This window comes from Erinaceus europaeus, chromosome 12, assembly GCF_950295315.1.
Source record: "Erinaceus europaeus chromosome 12, mEriEur2.1, whole genome shotgun sequence".
NCBI lineage: Eukaryota > Metazoa > Chordata > Mammalia > Eulipotyphla > Erinaceidae > Erinaceus > Erinaceus europaeus.
This window is the reverse complement of record NC_080173.1, coordinates 48556847-48571642: the sequence shown is the minus strand read 5'-3', so window position 1 is coordinate 48571642 and position 14796 is coordinate 48556847. Positions and strand designations below refer to the sequence as shown.

The window sequence follows — 14796 nt, the reverse complement described above, 5'->3', positions numbered from 1 at the left end:
GTGTCTTTCTCTCCCCTCTCTGTCTTCCTCTCCTCTCTCCAATTCTCTCTGTCCTATCTAACAATGGCAACATCAATAATAACTACAACAACAAGGTCAACAAAAGGGAAAATAAATAAATAAAAATATTTTTTTAAATAAATAAATAAAATATTTTGGAAAAAAAAGTCAAATTAAAAAATCATCTAGGGGCCAGGCAGTGGTAGACCCAGCTAAGCACACACATGACAGTGCACAAGGACCTTGGTACCTTGGTTCAAGCCCTGGTCTCCACTTGCAGAGGGAAAGCTTCACAAATGGTAAAGCAGGGCTACAGATGTCTCTCTGTCTCTTTCCCTTTCTATCACACCACCCCTTCTCAGTTTTTCTCTGTCTCACTCAAATAAATAAATACATATAAGAATAAAATTATCTAGTCATAACAGACAAAGATGAGGCTATGGAAAACTGAGGGGGAAAGGGTAGAAGGAGGTTCAGGCAAACACAAAGGAATGCATATCCCTTCTTCAGTACCCAGAACATCCGTCTTTTTAGAGCAAGCACTATACTCCCCCAGTTCCAGATTTTCAGTCTGAAAAATGACAAGAGTCTTTGTGTCTGGTACTTGTCACAAGTCAGGATTATTATGTGATACATACAAATGCAAAATACTAGAAAGATGGAGATCACTAATTGAGAAGAGAATATATCCTAGTTGGAAAATACAGAAAAGCTCTAACTGATGAGGGAACTGGTAGAATTTGTTTCTGAAACTAACTAACTAAATAAATAAATACCTCTTCTTCCTGGCATAGGTATTCACCAGCTATAGGCCTGGGATGACTTAATCAGGTTGTGTTTTGAGATCTTGTAACTTTGAGTTGTTTTATTTCTTTGGGTAGTTCAGAGAGAAAGAAGAACTTAACACCAGATCCATAGTTTATTCCCAGTCCTCTGCTTTCCTGAGGCTAAACTAAACAAATCTGGTAAGTGAAAATTCTTTTTATTTTTCTTTATTGGGGGGACTAATGGCTTACAGTTGACAGTAAAGTACAGTAGTTTGCATATGTGTAACGTTTCTAAGTTTTTCACCCCAAGTCACCTTCTTCCATAATCTTCCATGGCCTAAACACTCCCCTTGCCTCCAGGGTCTTTTACTTTAGTGCAACACACCAAACCCAGTCTAAGTTCTGCACTGTGTTTTCCCTTCTATACTTATTTTTCAACTTCTGTCTGTGAGTGAAATCACCCCATATTCATCCTTCTCTTTCTGGCTTATCTTACCTAACATGATTCCTTCAAGCTCCATTCAAGATGAAGTGAAGAAGGTGAATTAACCATTTTCAATAGCTGAATAATATTCCATTTTTTATATATACACTTGGATATCTTCCAGGGTTTGGCTATTAAAATTGTGCTTATGAACATAGTTAAATGCAAATCTTTTTGGATAGGCTGTTTGGTTCCTTAGGATATATCCCCAGAAGAGGAATTGCAGGATGATAAGGTAGGTCCACTTCTATCCTTCTGAGAGTTTTCTAGACTATTCTCCACAGGGGTTGGACCAATTTACATTCCCACCAGCAGTTTAGGAGGATTCCTTTGTCCCTACAACCTCTGTAGTATTTGTTGTTGCTACTTTTGCAGATATATGACATTCTCACAGGAACAAAATTGTATCTTACTATTGTGATTCTTTTTTGGTTTTTTTTTGTCACCTTTTTGTAATGGACAATTTGACAGTGTTTTACAAAATCATAAGATTTCAGGGGTATAACTTCATGCCCAAATACATATCTCCACATCCACCACCAATGCTCTATGTCTCCCATTCTCCCTCACTCTGATAACTACATAGTTCTCACAAAAGCAGAGACAGTTTGGTTAATTTTTTTATTTGCTAACTGTAATTATCTGTATTCCATATATGAATAAAATCATCTAATAGGGGTCATTCACTTCATTACTGGTTTTACTTAATATAATCACCCCAGTCCCATAGCATTCTTATTTATGAACTGGTAGGGCAACTTATTAGAGCCATTTCACTCTGAGAAAGCTTCTGCTTGTAGCTGAATTTTTCTCTTTATAATATTTATTAGAAATTAGAGTACAGGTCCTGTAAAAGGATGACAGAGGACCTAATAGGGGTTGTATTGTTATGTGGAAAACTGAGAAATGTTATTCATGTATAAACTATTGTGTTTACTGTCAACTGTAAAACATTAATCTCCCAGTAAAGAATTTTTAAAAAAAGAAAGGAAAAGAAGTGTGTTCCTGCAGTTGTATATAGATTAAAGACTGCTCCATGTCCCTTTTTATTCTCAATTACATGATATGTAATAAACATCACACCCTATTTATCTGATCTATATAGAGGTGTTCAAATGTGTGACAAGGAATATAAAGTAATGCTGTGGGTTACTTACCATGTGCCAGGCACTTCACATGTATGAAGTTATGCAATTTTTCCAACATCCACATTGATTATATTAATGTTCCATTTTATAGAGGAAGAATTCTGAGAGCCAAAAAGGTTAAGTTACAAGGATTCTGAAGTCCTTGCTTTAAATAAATTGTATGACTTTTAGAATTCTTGCAATAAAGAGAACCCTCTTCAAATTTAGCTTGGCTTCACAAATAGAAACTAAGTACCAACTGATACTACCATTGCTCTCAGTACTAGGAGCCAGAAGAAATAAACTGTGTTCTCTTCATTGGAGGCAGAATAATAAGTGATCTCAGTACAATGCCTATGGAGAGGAAAGAGGGCACAGTGCTAGCAGCACATCTTAGAGACATCTGAACTATCAATAGCTTCTGCATGTTTTCTTGCCTGTATATTTATATGGCAGAAAAATTACAGCAGAACTAACAGAGTTGGGGCCAGGTGGTGGCACACCTGGTTGAGTCCATGTGTTACAATGCAAAAGGACCCGGGTTCAAGCCCCTGGTCCCCACCTGGAGGGGGAAAGCTTCATGAGTGGTGAAACAGCGCTGCAGGTGTCTCCCTGTCTTTCTTCCTCTCTACCTTGCCCCTTCCTTCTCAATTCCTGGCTGTCTCTATTCAATAAATAAAACAATTAAAGAAAATTTTAAAAAATGAAAAAAAGAACTAAAGAGAAAGGTGAGCTGAATTTGGAAATGACACAAAAGTTAAGTATTGGTGAAGGTGGGGAAAACGATAGTCCAGATATATGAAAGAATGCAAGTGAAAACAAAGGTACATAAGACTTTATGCATGTGCCAGTTACTATGAGAAGCTCAGTGTACTAATAATGAAAGTAAGTGGGGAATTTACAGACATGCACTTGGAGATAGAGGCAAAGGACCTTCTATGAATACATTTCCTACCATCTCAGCAGTCTAAGGACCAGCCTGATGACCTCTAGTGCCTTCTAAGACTCCTGTTTTCTAATCCCTATTCTCTTCTCTCTTACCTCCACTTTTTCTTCATTTCACTCTTTTTATTTTATTAGTGATTTAATAATGATTAACAAGGTTGTAAGATAATGGGTACAATTCCACACAGTTCCCACTACTAGAGTGTTACATCCCCTCCATTGGAAGTTTCCCTATTTTTTTATCCCTCTCTGGGAGTACAGAACAAAATTCTTTTTTTTTTTTTTTTTGCCTCCAGAGTTATTGTTGTGGCTTGATGCAGGTACTATGAGTCCACTGTTCCTGGTGACCATTTCTTTCCATTTTGTTGCATAGGACAGAGAGAAAAATAGAGAGGTTGGGGAGAGATAAAGATAGCCACTTGCAGACCTGTTTCACTTATCATGAAGTGTTCCCCCTGCAGGTGGGGAGTCAGGGACTCAAACCCAGATTCTTGTGCTGTTTCTTGTGCTCAGTACTATGTGTGCTTACCTGGTTGCACCACCACCTGGCCCCTGGACCAAAATTCGTTATAGGATGCAGAAGGTGGAAGGTCTGGCTTCTGTAATTATTTCTCTATTGAACATGACATTGGCAGATCAGTCCATACCCCAGACTGTTTCTTTCCCATGTCAGGTAGGGCTGTTGAGAGGTAAGGTTCCAGGACATATTGGTGAGGTCCTGTACCAGGGGAGGTCAGGATGGTGTCATGTTAGTGTCTGAAACCTAGTGGTTGAAAGGCCTTAAAATATAAAGCAAATTATTCAACAAAAAGGAACTCAAAAGTAGGAATATTCATTGCCGTACCTCCCTTCATATTTTCTTTAGTTTCTTATCTCTTTATACTTCCTAGCTTCTTTTTGTTGTTGTCTTTGCCATTTTATATCACCTGTGACAAAGTTGTATTTTCTTTTATGTAGAGATCATTCCTCTCCAAAAGAAACTTGTTTGACTATAGTCTAGTAGATGCTGTTTCAGTATTACTGCTACAACTCCCTTCTTTCTTAACTTTGGTGTCTGTGGTCTGGGAGGTGGCACAGTGGATAAAGTACTGGATTCTCAACCAGGAGGTCCTGAGTTCAATCCCTGGCAGCACATGTACCAGAGTGATATCTGGTTCTTTTTCTCTCTCCGCCTGTCTTTCTCAAGAATAAATAAGTAAATTCTTAAAAAAAAAGAACTTTGGTGTCTTAATTATTACTTGCTATGGGAAAGATTAATATTTTCAGAAAGAAATACAGACTTCTACATATTATCTGGCACCCATCGTGCCTGGGAGGTTTTCACGTCTAAGCCAGATAGGATTTCAAATATAAAAAAAAATTTTTTCTAAGATGGTAGTTCCAAAATCCTAGTGCTTGGGAATTACCAAGAAGTGATCATGAAAAATGAACAACTCAGAGAGAGAAGAGGAAAAAGGGAAGGGCATTTGGAAATAGGAATTGGTGTGGGTGTGACTTAGAAAGACAAGGCAGGATCATAGAAAAAAGATGGATGTGTGTGTGTGTGTGTGTGTGTGTGTGTGTGTGTGTGTGTGTAGTTATAAAAATAATAGTCAACCCACATTTGCAACCTAGGGAAAACTAATGTAGGTTTAAGTAGAGGGAATGAAGATACAGAACTCTGGTGATGGAATGGTGAAGAATTATACCCCTGTTATCTTATAATTTTGTAAATCTATATCAAATCACTACTAAAATTTTAAAAAAATGGAAATAGTCCTAGGTCTCCAACTCAAGAATTGAGGAGGTTTGAACTGTCACATAAGTTTACAGTAGATACACCTGGAGATTTTAAAGCAGGGAACTAAGAGCTTCACTCTGAAAAACACTCTTATAGGAAACGTGGTAAGAAGATAAAGGCTTTGTTGGTCAGCTTTCTGCCAGTGGCCATGCTATCCTCTGGGTTTGACATATTCTACTCCCACTTCTACTGTTCTTTACTTACACTGTGTTGCTTAACAATAAATTAGATTGTAAACTAAGTGACCACAGCTCTGGTCTTTCCATCACTCATGCAGTATTTAACGATCTGAGGTCTTATGAAAGAGCTGCTTAAAGAATGAAACAATGAATAACATTTCTGAAATAAAGGTTAGCTTAGGTCAATTTTTGCTTCCTTTGAGAAGATTCTAAATCCTGTTCATCTGTGTTTCATAACAAATATACACCAATGAATGAATCAGGTAACAAAGAAGGTCCCAGAGATAATTATTTATTGAAAACAAGAGAGCAACACATTATAAAATATGCTAGGGATGTTTTTAGCAGTTGTTGGATTTTGGAATGAATTGGTAAAGTCTGCTCTGAGAATTTTCAGAATGATTGGTGACTTCTGGTGAGGTAGGTACCTAGGAATCTGGCTGAGAATAGACAATACCTGAAAATAGACATCTGTTTGTGGGTTAGACTGTATCCAGAAGGTAGAATGCAAAAATGACATTGTCATCTTTTGAAAAGGATTATTTTTTCATCCTGACTGACATGCAGACTAGGTACTGGAGCTCCAGGAAGTTGCCCTGTGGGTCTGGGGGCTCTCAGCAGCTGCAGCAGGGGGTGGTCCTGCAGGTGGTCCTGCAAGGGGCAGGCTGGCAGCAGGGGGGGCGGCAGCAGGGGGCCTGCACAGAGATGGGCTGGCAGCAGGTGGAGGCCCAGCAGCAGGGCCTGCAGACCACAGCAGTGCAGGAGGTGGGGCAGCAGCTGATGGGGCGACAGCAGCCCTGCTGCAGGCAGCAGGGGTCACAGCAGATGGGGCGGTGGCAGGGCTCACAGATGGGGCGCGTGCAGTGGGGCACGCAGGTCACTGGCCTGCACACTGTGGTCTGGCAGGACACTGGGCGGCAGCAGCAGGGGTCTCGGCAGCAGCAGGGCTGGCAGCAGGAGGAGCCACAGGAGGAGCCGGTCATGGTGGTGTCTGGGGCTGGACTGGGTTGTGTTGTTCAGAGGAGTTTGGGTGTTTTCAGGAGTGAATGGCTCTTCTCCTTTGGGGGCCCTTTATATACCCTGCCCAGATGCTCCCAGAGTCATATGATCATTTCTTTGTTAATCATGGGGCCCATTAAGTATGAATTTTACCTTGACTAATAGACTTTTTAGTGAGAGCTTTGCATCACACATATCCATGCACATACTCCAGATAGTCCTTCTTTCTTGATTTGTTTAATTTTGTCATATTATACATAGGATTTGATTATAATGGGCTCACTTTTGAAATATTACTAGCTCACAACAGGGAAAGAATGTGTTTCCTAACTGGAATGGTATCTAATCATTCTGCCCTTTGGCCTTGAACTTAGCATTTTAATTCTGGTCTTCAAAGACTCTCATAATTACCACCCATGTTGCTTTGTTGACTCTTGTGCACGTGACAGCAATAAGTTAATAGCAGAGCTCTGGTACAGACCCACAATCATCTACTTCCAGATGTTTCCATCTACCAGTCAGGGAAAGGGAACTTTGTGGTTTTCCAAGTGAGGAGAGCTCACATGGAAGGCGGAGTCTCTGCTACCCTAGTTAGTCATCCTTCCCCCAAAGGCTCTGGGTGCCTTGTCTAGATTCTTGGTGACCCCTCATTCACTGGAAGTACCTTTCTCTGTCTTTTATGTCAAACACATTCTTTGACTGTGAAGTTCTCAGCAAGAACCCTTTCTATTTTCTGTATTTATAATGTATTAGGGGTTAATACTGTACATAAAAAGTCTAAGAAGAGACTTCAGAGGACTCGTAAGTCTAGCCTCTTTTTTTTTTCTCCAGTAGTGGAATGTGGGTTCACTACAAAAAGTGTTCACAGATAAGGTCTGGGGTTCAGTGTTCCTCATACCTCATCAATCATTTTCTGTGCATTTTATGATCATCAGAGTCAATAGACTAGATCCTTCAGAGCAGAGAAAGAATGTATCAGTTTTTTAAAGTCATTGCTATTAGTGATTTCACAGTGGCATACTACTAAAATGTTAGAAGTAAATTTTCACACTTAAACTATGTACATCTGCAGCCAAAGTTTGCGTAGATTCAGACCCCTCTCTATGGTAACCACCACAGTTTTCACAAATTCTAAAATTGTCTCTAATCATAAAGTCAGAAATATTATTTAAAGTGATACTAAAAGAGATTTAGGGACACATTTGTCCCCAGAACAGATAATCCAGAATGGCCTTGAGAATTTTGTATGGGGCAGGCCTGTGTACCAACACAAAGGTTTCTGTCTGAGGGTCAATTAAGGTCAGCTTTCTGGGGACCTGCTTGTCCCCCTGTGTCAGTCTCAAAGAATAGTCTGCTTCCCCTTAGTAGCACATTGTGGTACCATGAGATTATTTTTTATCTAATTCCTTTTGTTACTATTTATTTGTACTTTTACCCTATACATCGTCTTCTATGATGAGTTGCAAAAATGGATACATGCTCTTACCTTGGACTTGAAAACCAAGTAAGAATCTGTCAATCAACCCTAAATACTATGAACACTGAATGAAGAATGAGGGTGTCACCTTGAAAAACACCCCCTCAAATAATTTTGTGGCATTGTTTATCTTAATTCCTTGAACTTTAAAGATAAGGATTTTTGTTGCTGCTTTTAAAGGGAAATTAATTCATTTTGGCTTTGAGAATGACATGGGCTGTCAAATTCATTTTCTTTGTTTCCTCATGCCATGGTCCTCTCTTTGCCCTTTTAATAATATTAGTTGGTTTTCAGTGCATAAACTAATTCTCTCAGATAATGTGGTTAAAATTACATGAATATTTTCAGGGCAAAGTCATATTATAGTGGGTATAGAAGTAATATTTTACAATTTATTTATTAATATATTTTTTTAATTTATGAATAGCATTTAGTAGATATTTACACCAAAAGTGTTTTTGTGTTAATGTCTTTTATTCTATATTTATAAATAATTTTATTTTCTATCCTAATTAGACTCTGTCTGGAAACAAGTTTCATCTAAGAGCACTTAATATTATTTCCCTATGGGTATATCATGTACGTCTTTGGTTAGTGCTGAATGTCAGCTGTTATTTTAATTTTCCTATTGTGTAAGAATATTCAGATACTATGTACTGAGTACTAGATTTGTCCCTAGGACTGTAATATGCATTTGACCTTTCCCATTAGCTCCATCATCATATTAACATGTGTGTCGACCAGGTGCACCACCACCTAGTCACTACTATAGTAGTAATTAATGGGATTAAGCATTATCGTTTCCACTTTATAGAGGGGGGGACTTCAAGATTTTAGAGGTTAATACATTCTCTTAAGATCACACAGAATCTTAAATAACAAAATATGGATTCAGTTCAAGTATGTCCAACCCTTAAAATCTTTGAACAAATAAACCTACAAAATCAAAAGGAATTCTCCTTTAATTTAATATAAATAGCTTAATTTTTATACTATTCACAGGAGTTTGATTTTTATCTCAGACCTATTTATTAACCTGTGCTTTTCATTTTTTATAATAAAGAGGGAAAGAGGGAGGGAAGGAAAGAGACCGCATCACCAAAGCTTCCTTCATTTAGATTGGGGCCAGGCTTGAACCTGGATCATGAGCATAACAAAGCAGCACACTAGCCAAGTGAGCTATTTCACTGGCCCACTCTACCTTTCAGAAAGTGTATTTTTACTTTTCTTTCTTTCTTTCTTTCATTCTTCCTTCCTTTCTTTTTTTTTTTCCTCCAGGGTACTATGAATTCACTTCTTCTGAAGGCCATTTTTTTTTTCTTTTCTGTTTTATTGGATAGGATAGAGAGAAATTGAGAGAGAAGGGGAATATAGAGACGGGGAGAGAAAGATAGACACCTGCATACCTGCTTCACCACTTGTGAAATGACCCCTCTGCAGGAGGGGAGTCAGGGTTTGGAACTGGAATCCTTGTGCTGGCCATTGCACTTCATACTTCGTGCGCTTAACTATCCAACCTCCCCGAAAGTTTATTTAAATAAAAATAACTCCTTTGGTAGTGGGAATGGTGTTAATATACACTTCTATTAAATTATATTTTCATAAATCACTATTTAATTAATATGAGAGGGGAAAAACTGATTGACTGTCACAAATTTTTTGATGCACAGACCATAGCTATGAGTATACGTTCCTTCAATCTAAGTACAAAAGACTTCAAATTGGTAATCAGATTTAATTTGAGCCCATTTAACAATGGTCTCAAATTGCTAATACATTTCTAATAATGACTTGTTCTTTGAAATATTAATCTCCTAAAAGTTTAGACCAGGAAGAACAGAAGTAACTGGTGGCGTTACTTTATAAGATACAGCTATATGTGAATAGTATTAAAGGACATAAATTATGGTGAAGTCTTGTATGATACAGCAAATATTAACAATGGGATTTTCAAAGTTAACCCAATTGCCAAATAATTTGATTATAGCAATAGCTATCTATTGTTTTCTTAAACCTTAAGAGAGCAGGAACCTTCCTCATTCTCTATAAAGCCCATATTTCTTCCAGTCCTGGAACCTCTGGGGTGTGGCTCACTTTCCTGCATGCTTCTCTCAAGTTCACACCAACTGATACTGCATCTGCTGATCCCAACCTAATCAGTACAACCATTACCATTTTGCATGTCTCACTTTGGAATGTGTCCAGAGACATCAGGTGTGGAATGTCAACACTTCAGCTTCATTATTCTGGTGAGGTCTTTCCTAGCTCATAGGATTTCTTAGTTCCATTGCAGGTGGTGTACTTCTTAACAAAGCCTCAAAACCTATATACAGATCAGGGCGCACGAGATAGGGCACATGTACATGTGTCTATAAGTTAGGTAAAATATATACCTTGGGGGTCGGGCAGTGGCTCAGTGGGTTAAGTGCATGTGGCACAAAGCGCAAGGCCCGGCGTAAGGATCCCGGTTCAAGCCCCTGGCTCCCCACCTGCAGGGGAGTCGCTTCACAGGCGGTGAAGAAGGTCTGCGGGTGTCTATCTTTCTCTCCCCCTCTCTGTCTTCCCCTCCTCTCTCCATTTCTCTCTGTCCTATCCAACAGCTAACAACATCAACAATGGCAATAATAATAACCACAACAAGGCTACAACAACAAGGGCAACAAAAAGGGGGAAAAATGGCCTCCAGGAGGGGTGGATTCATGGTGCAGGCATCGAGCCCAGCAATAACCCTGGAGGGGAATATATATATATATACCTTAACACAAAAGTGCACAATAGTTTTCAGTGAGTCAATAAATGCAGCAAGCAAGTAGAAAGACCTAAAAAGACACCATAAAGCACCTAATCAAATAGTTTCTACTTAGACCTAGATAATCTCTTCACCTATTTCCTATTACACTTCTCTCAGTCACATCAAAGCTAACCTTGTGAGTCAAAATAAGGACTACAAACACTGAACAAGGGCAAGAGAATAGCATACTTTAATGATGACTCTTTAGTCACTACCAAACCACCCCATCACCTGGGGCCCTAGTCAGAGAGTCCTGGGATTCCCACACAGACATGATGGGCCTAGACCTCTAACAGATCCCTCTTGCCATTGTCACTGGTGATCTCCATCAGGAACAACATAACGGACCCCTTTGTGGGTCCCTATAGGACTTTGACTTCAATATGGATCAACAATGGTAGGGACGGTTCCATTCTCCGAAAGGGGGGTAGGCAACATACTGTACCTACCCCCCCAAGAAAGATGGGTCCTGAAACTAATGTAGCTGGAATGTTCCTAGAAGTGACCACAGAATGCGAGCTCAGATCTATAGGGATGCAGAGGCTACATAGGCTCCTGTGCTGAATATGGGCCCCAGATCAAATCATTGGTGTTTACAGTTGATAATATTTTTATGCTTTTCTCATATTTGGCAGCTACTCTCTTTCCTGATACAGATTATTAGTCCTTTTTACAACTATGACACCATGTCCCCAGACAATAACTTGGGTCCACCTGCATATCAGATGTCAGGCTCAGGCAAAAATTAGTAAAGTCATGGGCCCTTTGGAATATACCTAAAATAGACATACTAGCTTTTTCCAAAACGGATACCCCAAATCTTCATCTGCAATATTCCAGTCTTTATGTTCATGATTAGTCAACAACTTGCTCTTCTTTCTATTTTAACTCTTTTTCAGCAACCAAGTTCCAGATGCTACCATGATGCCAACTGGACTTCCCTGGGCAGACGACTCTACCAATGTGTCCTGGAGCCCCACTTCCCCAGAGCTCTGCCCCACTAGGGAAAGAGAGAGAGAGGCTGGGAGTATGGATCAACTTGTCAATGCCCATGTTCAGTGGGGAAACAATTACAGAATCCAGACCTTCTTTCTGCACTCCATAATGACCCTGGGCCCATACTCTCAGAGGAGATAAAGAATAGGGAAGCTATCAGGGGAGGGGAGGGGATATGGAGATCTGGTGGTGTGAATTGTGTGGAATTGTACCTCTCTTATCCTATGGTCTTGTCAGTGTTTCATTTTATAAATAAAAATTAAAAAATAAATAAAATGAAAACAACTGCAGCGTAAACACTTGAACATTAGATTTTTTTCCCTTTTAGAAAACTATCTGCTTATCTTTAAATTATTGTTGATGTATTGAGCTAGGTTTTTATTGCCAGTAATTGTTGCAACTCTGACAACCACAAACAACTCTCCTAACATACAATAGCAGGGTTTTTTTTTTTTTTTTTTTTTTTTTGAGTGTGTGTGTGTCTTTAGGTAAGACGGGATTTGAGCTACTTAAAACTAGTCATGTCTTTAGGCTGTGGATGGGTTTTTGGAAATTCCTTCTGGATGACAGTTGTCAGATTAAGCAAATAGAAATATACTTAATCAGAAACTGAACCTACTTTGTAGTAAATCCTGAAGTAGTTTGAGTGACTTTACCATATACTTTTTTTCCATCATTGACATGTACTCTGAAATTTGATTTTACATTTTTCTACAAAATAGGGTCAGCAGAGGGGCTGAGAAATAGCAATAGCTCAACATATTATAATGCACCATTTGTATGAAATCTAGAGGCCTCAGCTTTAGGCCCCAGTTTCACTCTCAACCATAGCTGATCAAGGGTCTGATCGATCTTGTTCTCTCATAAAAATAAAAAAATAAAGGAGAGAATATGCTGAAGAATGATTTAATTTAATTAAGAATAAAGGTTAAAGTTAAATCCACTCTAATGTGAGGTGATTAGGTCACACATTTGTGAACATAGAAAACTGTATTTGAAATTGCACATATTTTCAAAGTGATTCCAACATGAACTATTCTTTCTTTATCTTCATGTGAAATATAATTGTCAAATTACTAAGTAAATTGATATGAAAATAATAGAGAATGATACCAGTGAGTTCTTTGTTTTTTCCTTTATTGAAGGGATTAATAGTTTATAGTCAACAGTAAAATAAAATAGTTGTTACATGTGTAACATTTCTCAGTTTTCCACATAACAACTAGTGAATTCTTATATGCATAAAAGTTTACCAGAAAACAGAGAAAAACAAAACATAAGAAATTGACTATAGCTGAAGGGACAACTGAGTGATCCTCAGCAGAAATGTCAACTCAGTACTACTCAGTGATTGTAAAAATACCTAGAGAAAGGTCATGTAGAGCACCTTGGTGATAAGGAAGAGAGATAAATTCAGAGGACTGAAACAATCTCTGAGCCTGTGGATGAGAAACTATAGTTGGTACAAGTATGAAAAGGAGGAGATAGCAAGAAAGAGAGTTCAGAGTGAACCAGAATGTGCTCCCAGACTCAATGGGATGGTGGTGAGTTCATTGGAATAAGAGGGCCAGTACATTGGATGATATTTACCAGAGTCCTAAGGAAGAATACAGAAAGGTTCTATATCTGTAAGGACTGAAGTAAAATGGCATGGTGGTCACAGGGCAGAGAGCTTAGCAGCAAGGGATGGCACAGCACATGGGACGGGGGCAGGTGGAAATGACACAGGTGGGGCGGTAGCAAGTGGAGTGGCAGGAGACCTGGCCACACACTGGGCGCAGGCAGCAGCAGGGCCGGCAGCAGGGCCGGCAGCAAGGCTGGCAGCAGCTGGAGCCACAGCAGCTGAAGCCACAGCCAGAGGGACGACAGCAGCTAGAGATGCAGCAGGAGGGGCGGCAGCAGGGCTGGCAGCAGCTGGAGCCACAGCCAGAGGGACGACAGCAGCTAGAGATGCAGCAAGAGGGGCGGCAGCAAGGCTGGCAGCAGGGCCGGCAGCAGGGCTGGCAGCAGCTGGAGCCACAGCAAGAGGGATGACAGCAGCTAGAGATGCAGCAGGAGGGGCGGCAGCAGGTGGGCTGGCAGCACACTGACTGACAGCAGTGAGGTCTGCAGCAGCTGGACACACAGCAGCTGGGGCGGCAACAGGTGGTTTTGCAGCAGGTGGTCTGGCAGCAGCTGGGCTGGCAGCAACCTTGCTCAGAGCAGACAGAGCCACAACAGGAGTTGACCATGGTGTCAGAGGGTAGGAGTGCTGGTTGGATTTCTAAGAGAGTGAGATTATGGAGAATGGGAGCCTTCTGTTCACATTCCCCTTTTATACTTTGCTGAAGGACTGCTATCATGATGTCATTATTACCTTGTTGTTGTTTATCCCATTGGAAAACCTAATGATTTAATTACATAATTGTGTGTTTCTAGTTAGAAACTCAAAAAATGAACAGAGTAACACATTTCCTTTTCCTTGTACAGTACTGTGTTTATAGGTGAAAAGATTTCTACCTTAGATGGTTTTGGGTTTTGCAATATTTTTTGAAAGCATTTGTCACATGACTGACATTTTGTTGTTGAATGTGATATCTCTTCCTGTCTATACATGGTTCACTGGATATCATGGTAAATAGCTCTTCTATTGTAAGAGATAAAGGGAATTTGTGCTGTTCAGGTGCAGTATTGGGGAGGAAATAGAAAGACTTGTTTGGGAGAGAGTGCCCCAGATGTAATACAGATCACTGCATACTTGCATGGACTTCTTGGGTGATTAGAGAGATGTCTCAAGCTGAAACACACAGTAGTAGCTCACATATTTTAAAATGCAGAAACATGATGTATCTTCCAAGATAGGCAAAAACAGTGGGGAGTTTTGATTAACGTTTTAGTTCTCAGACTTTCACAATGGCCATCTCATGACAGAAATATTTGTTAAATATAAATGTTAATCAAAATCATCAGGAGCCCATATCCAAGATGCTGTTGAGTGCTATGGGGACTTCACTTATGTAAATCTCCACCTTCTCCCTGTAGGTTTAGAAAACCTGAGTAGCAAGCTGACTGGTAACAATAAAACATTTTTAACTAAAAATTCAAATCAAAAGCTACAGTATGTGGTTAAGTTCTAGATATTCTTAGTAAAAGATGAAAAGATGCTACCATCCTTCATTTTACCAGTGTTCATTATGTACCAGGTATAGTTAATAATATATATATATATATAAGAATTTTTGAAAAAAGTTTTAATTTTATTTAATAGAGAT

At 39.4% G+C, this 14796-nt stretch overlaps 1 protein-coding gene across 1 annotated transcript; it reads right to left on the bottom strand.

Moving 5' to 3' along the window:
- Nucleotides 1-12665: 12665 nt before the first annotated feature.
- LOC103120622 (keratin-associated protein 4-6-like) lies at nucleotides 12666-13833 on the bottom strand. The gene has a single exon (XM_007531062.2). The coding sequence runs from the start codon at nucleotides 13774-13776 to the stop codon at nucleotides 13219-13221; it is 558 nt and encodes a 185-aa protein (XP_007531124.2). The 5' UTR covers nucleotides 13777-13833; the 3' UTR covers nucleotides 12666-13218.
- Between the last annotated feature and the right edge of the window lie 963 nt (nucleotides 13834-14796).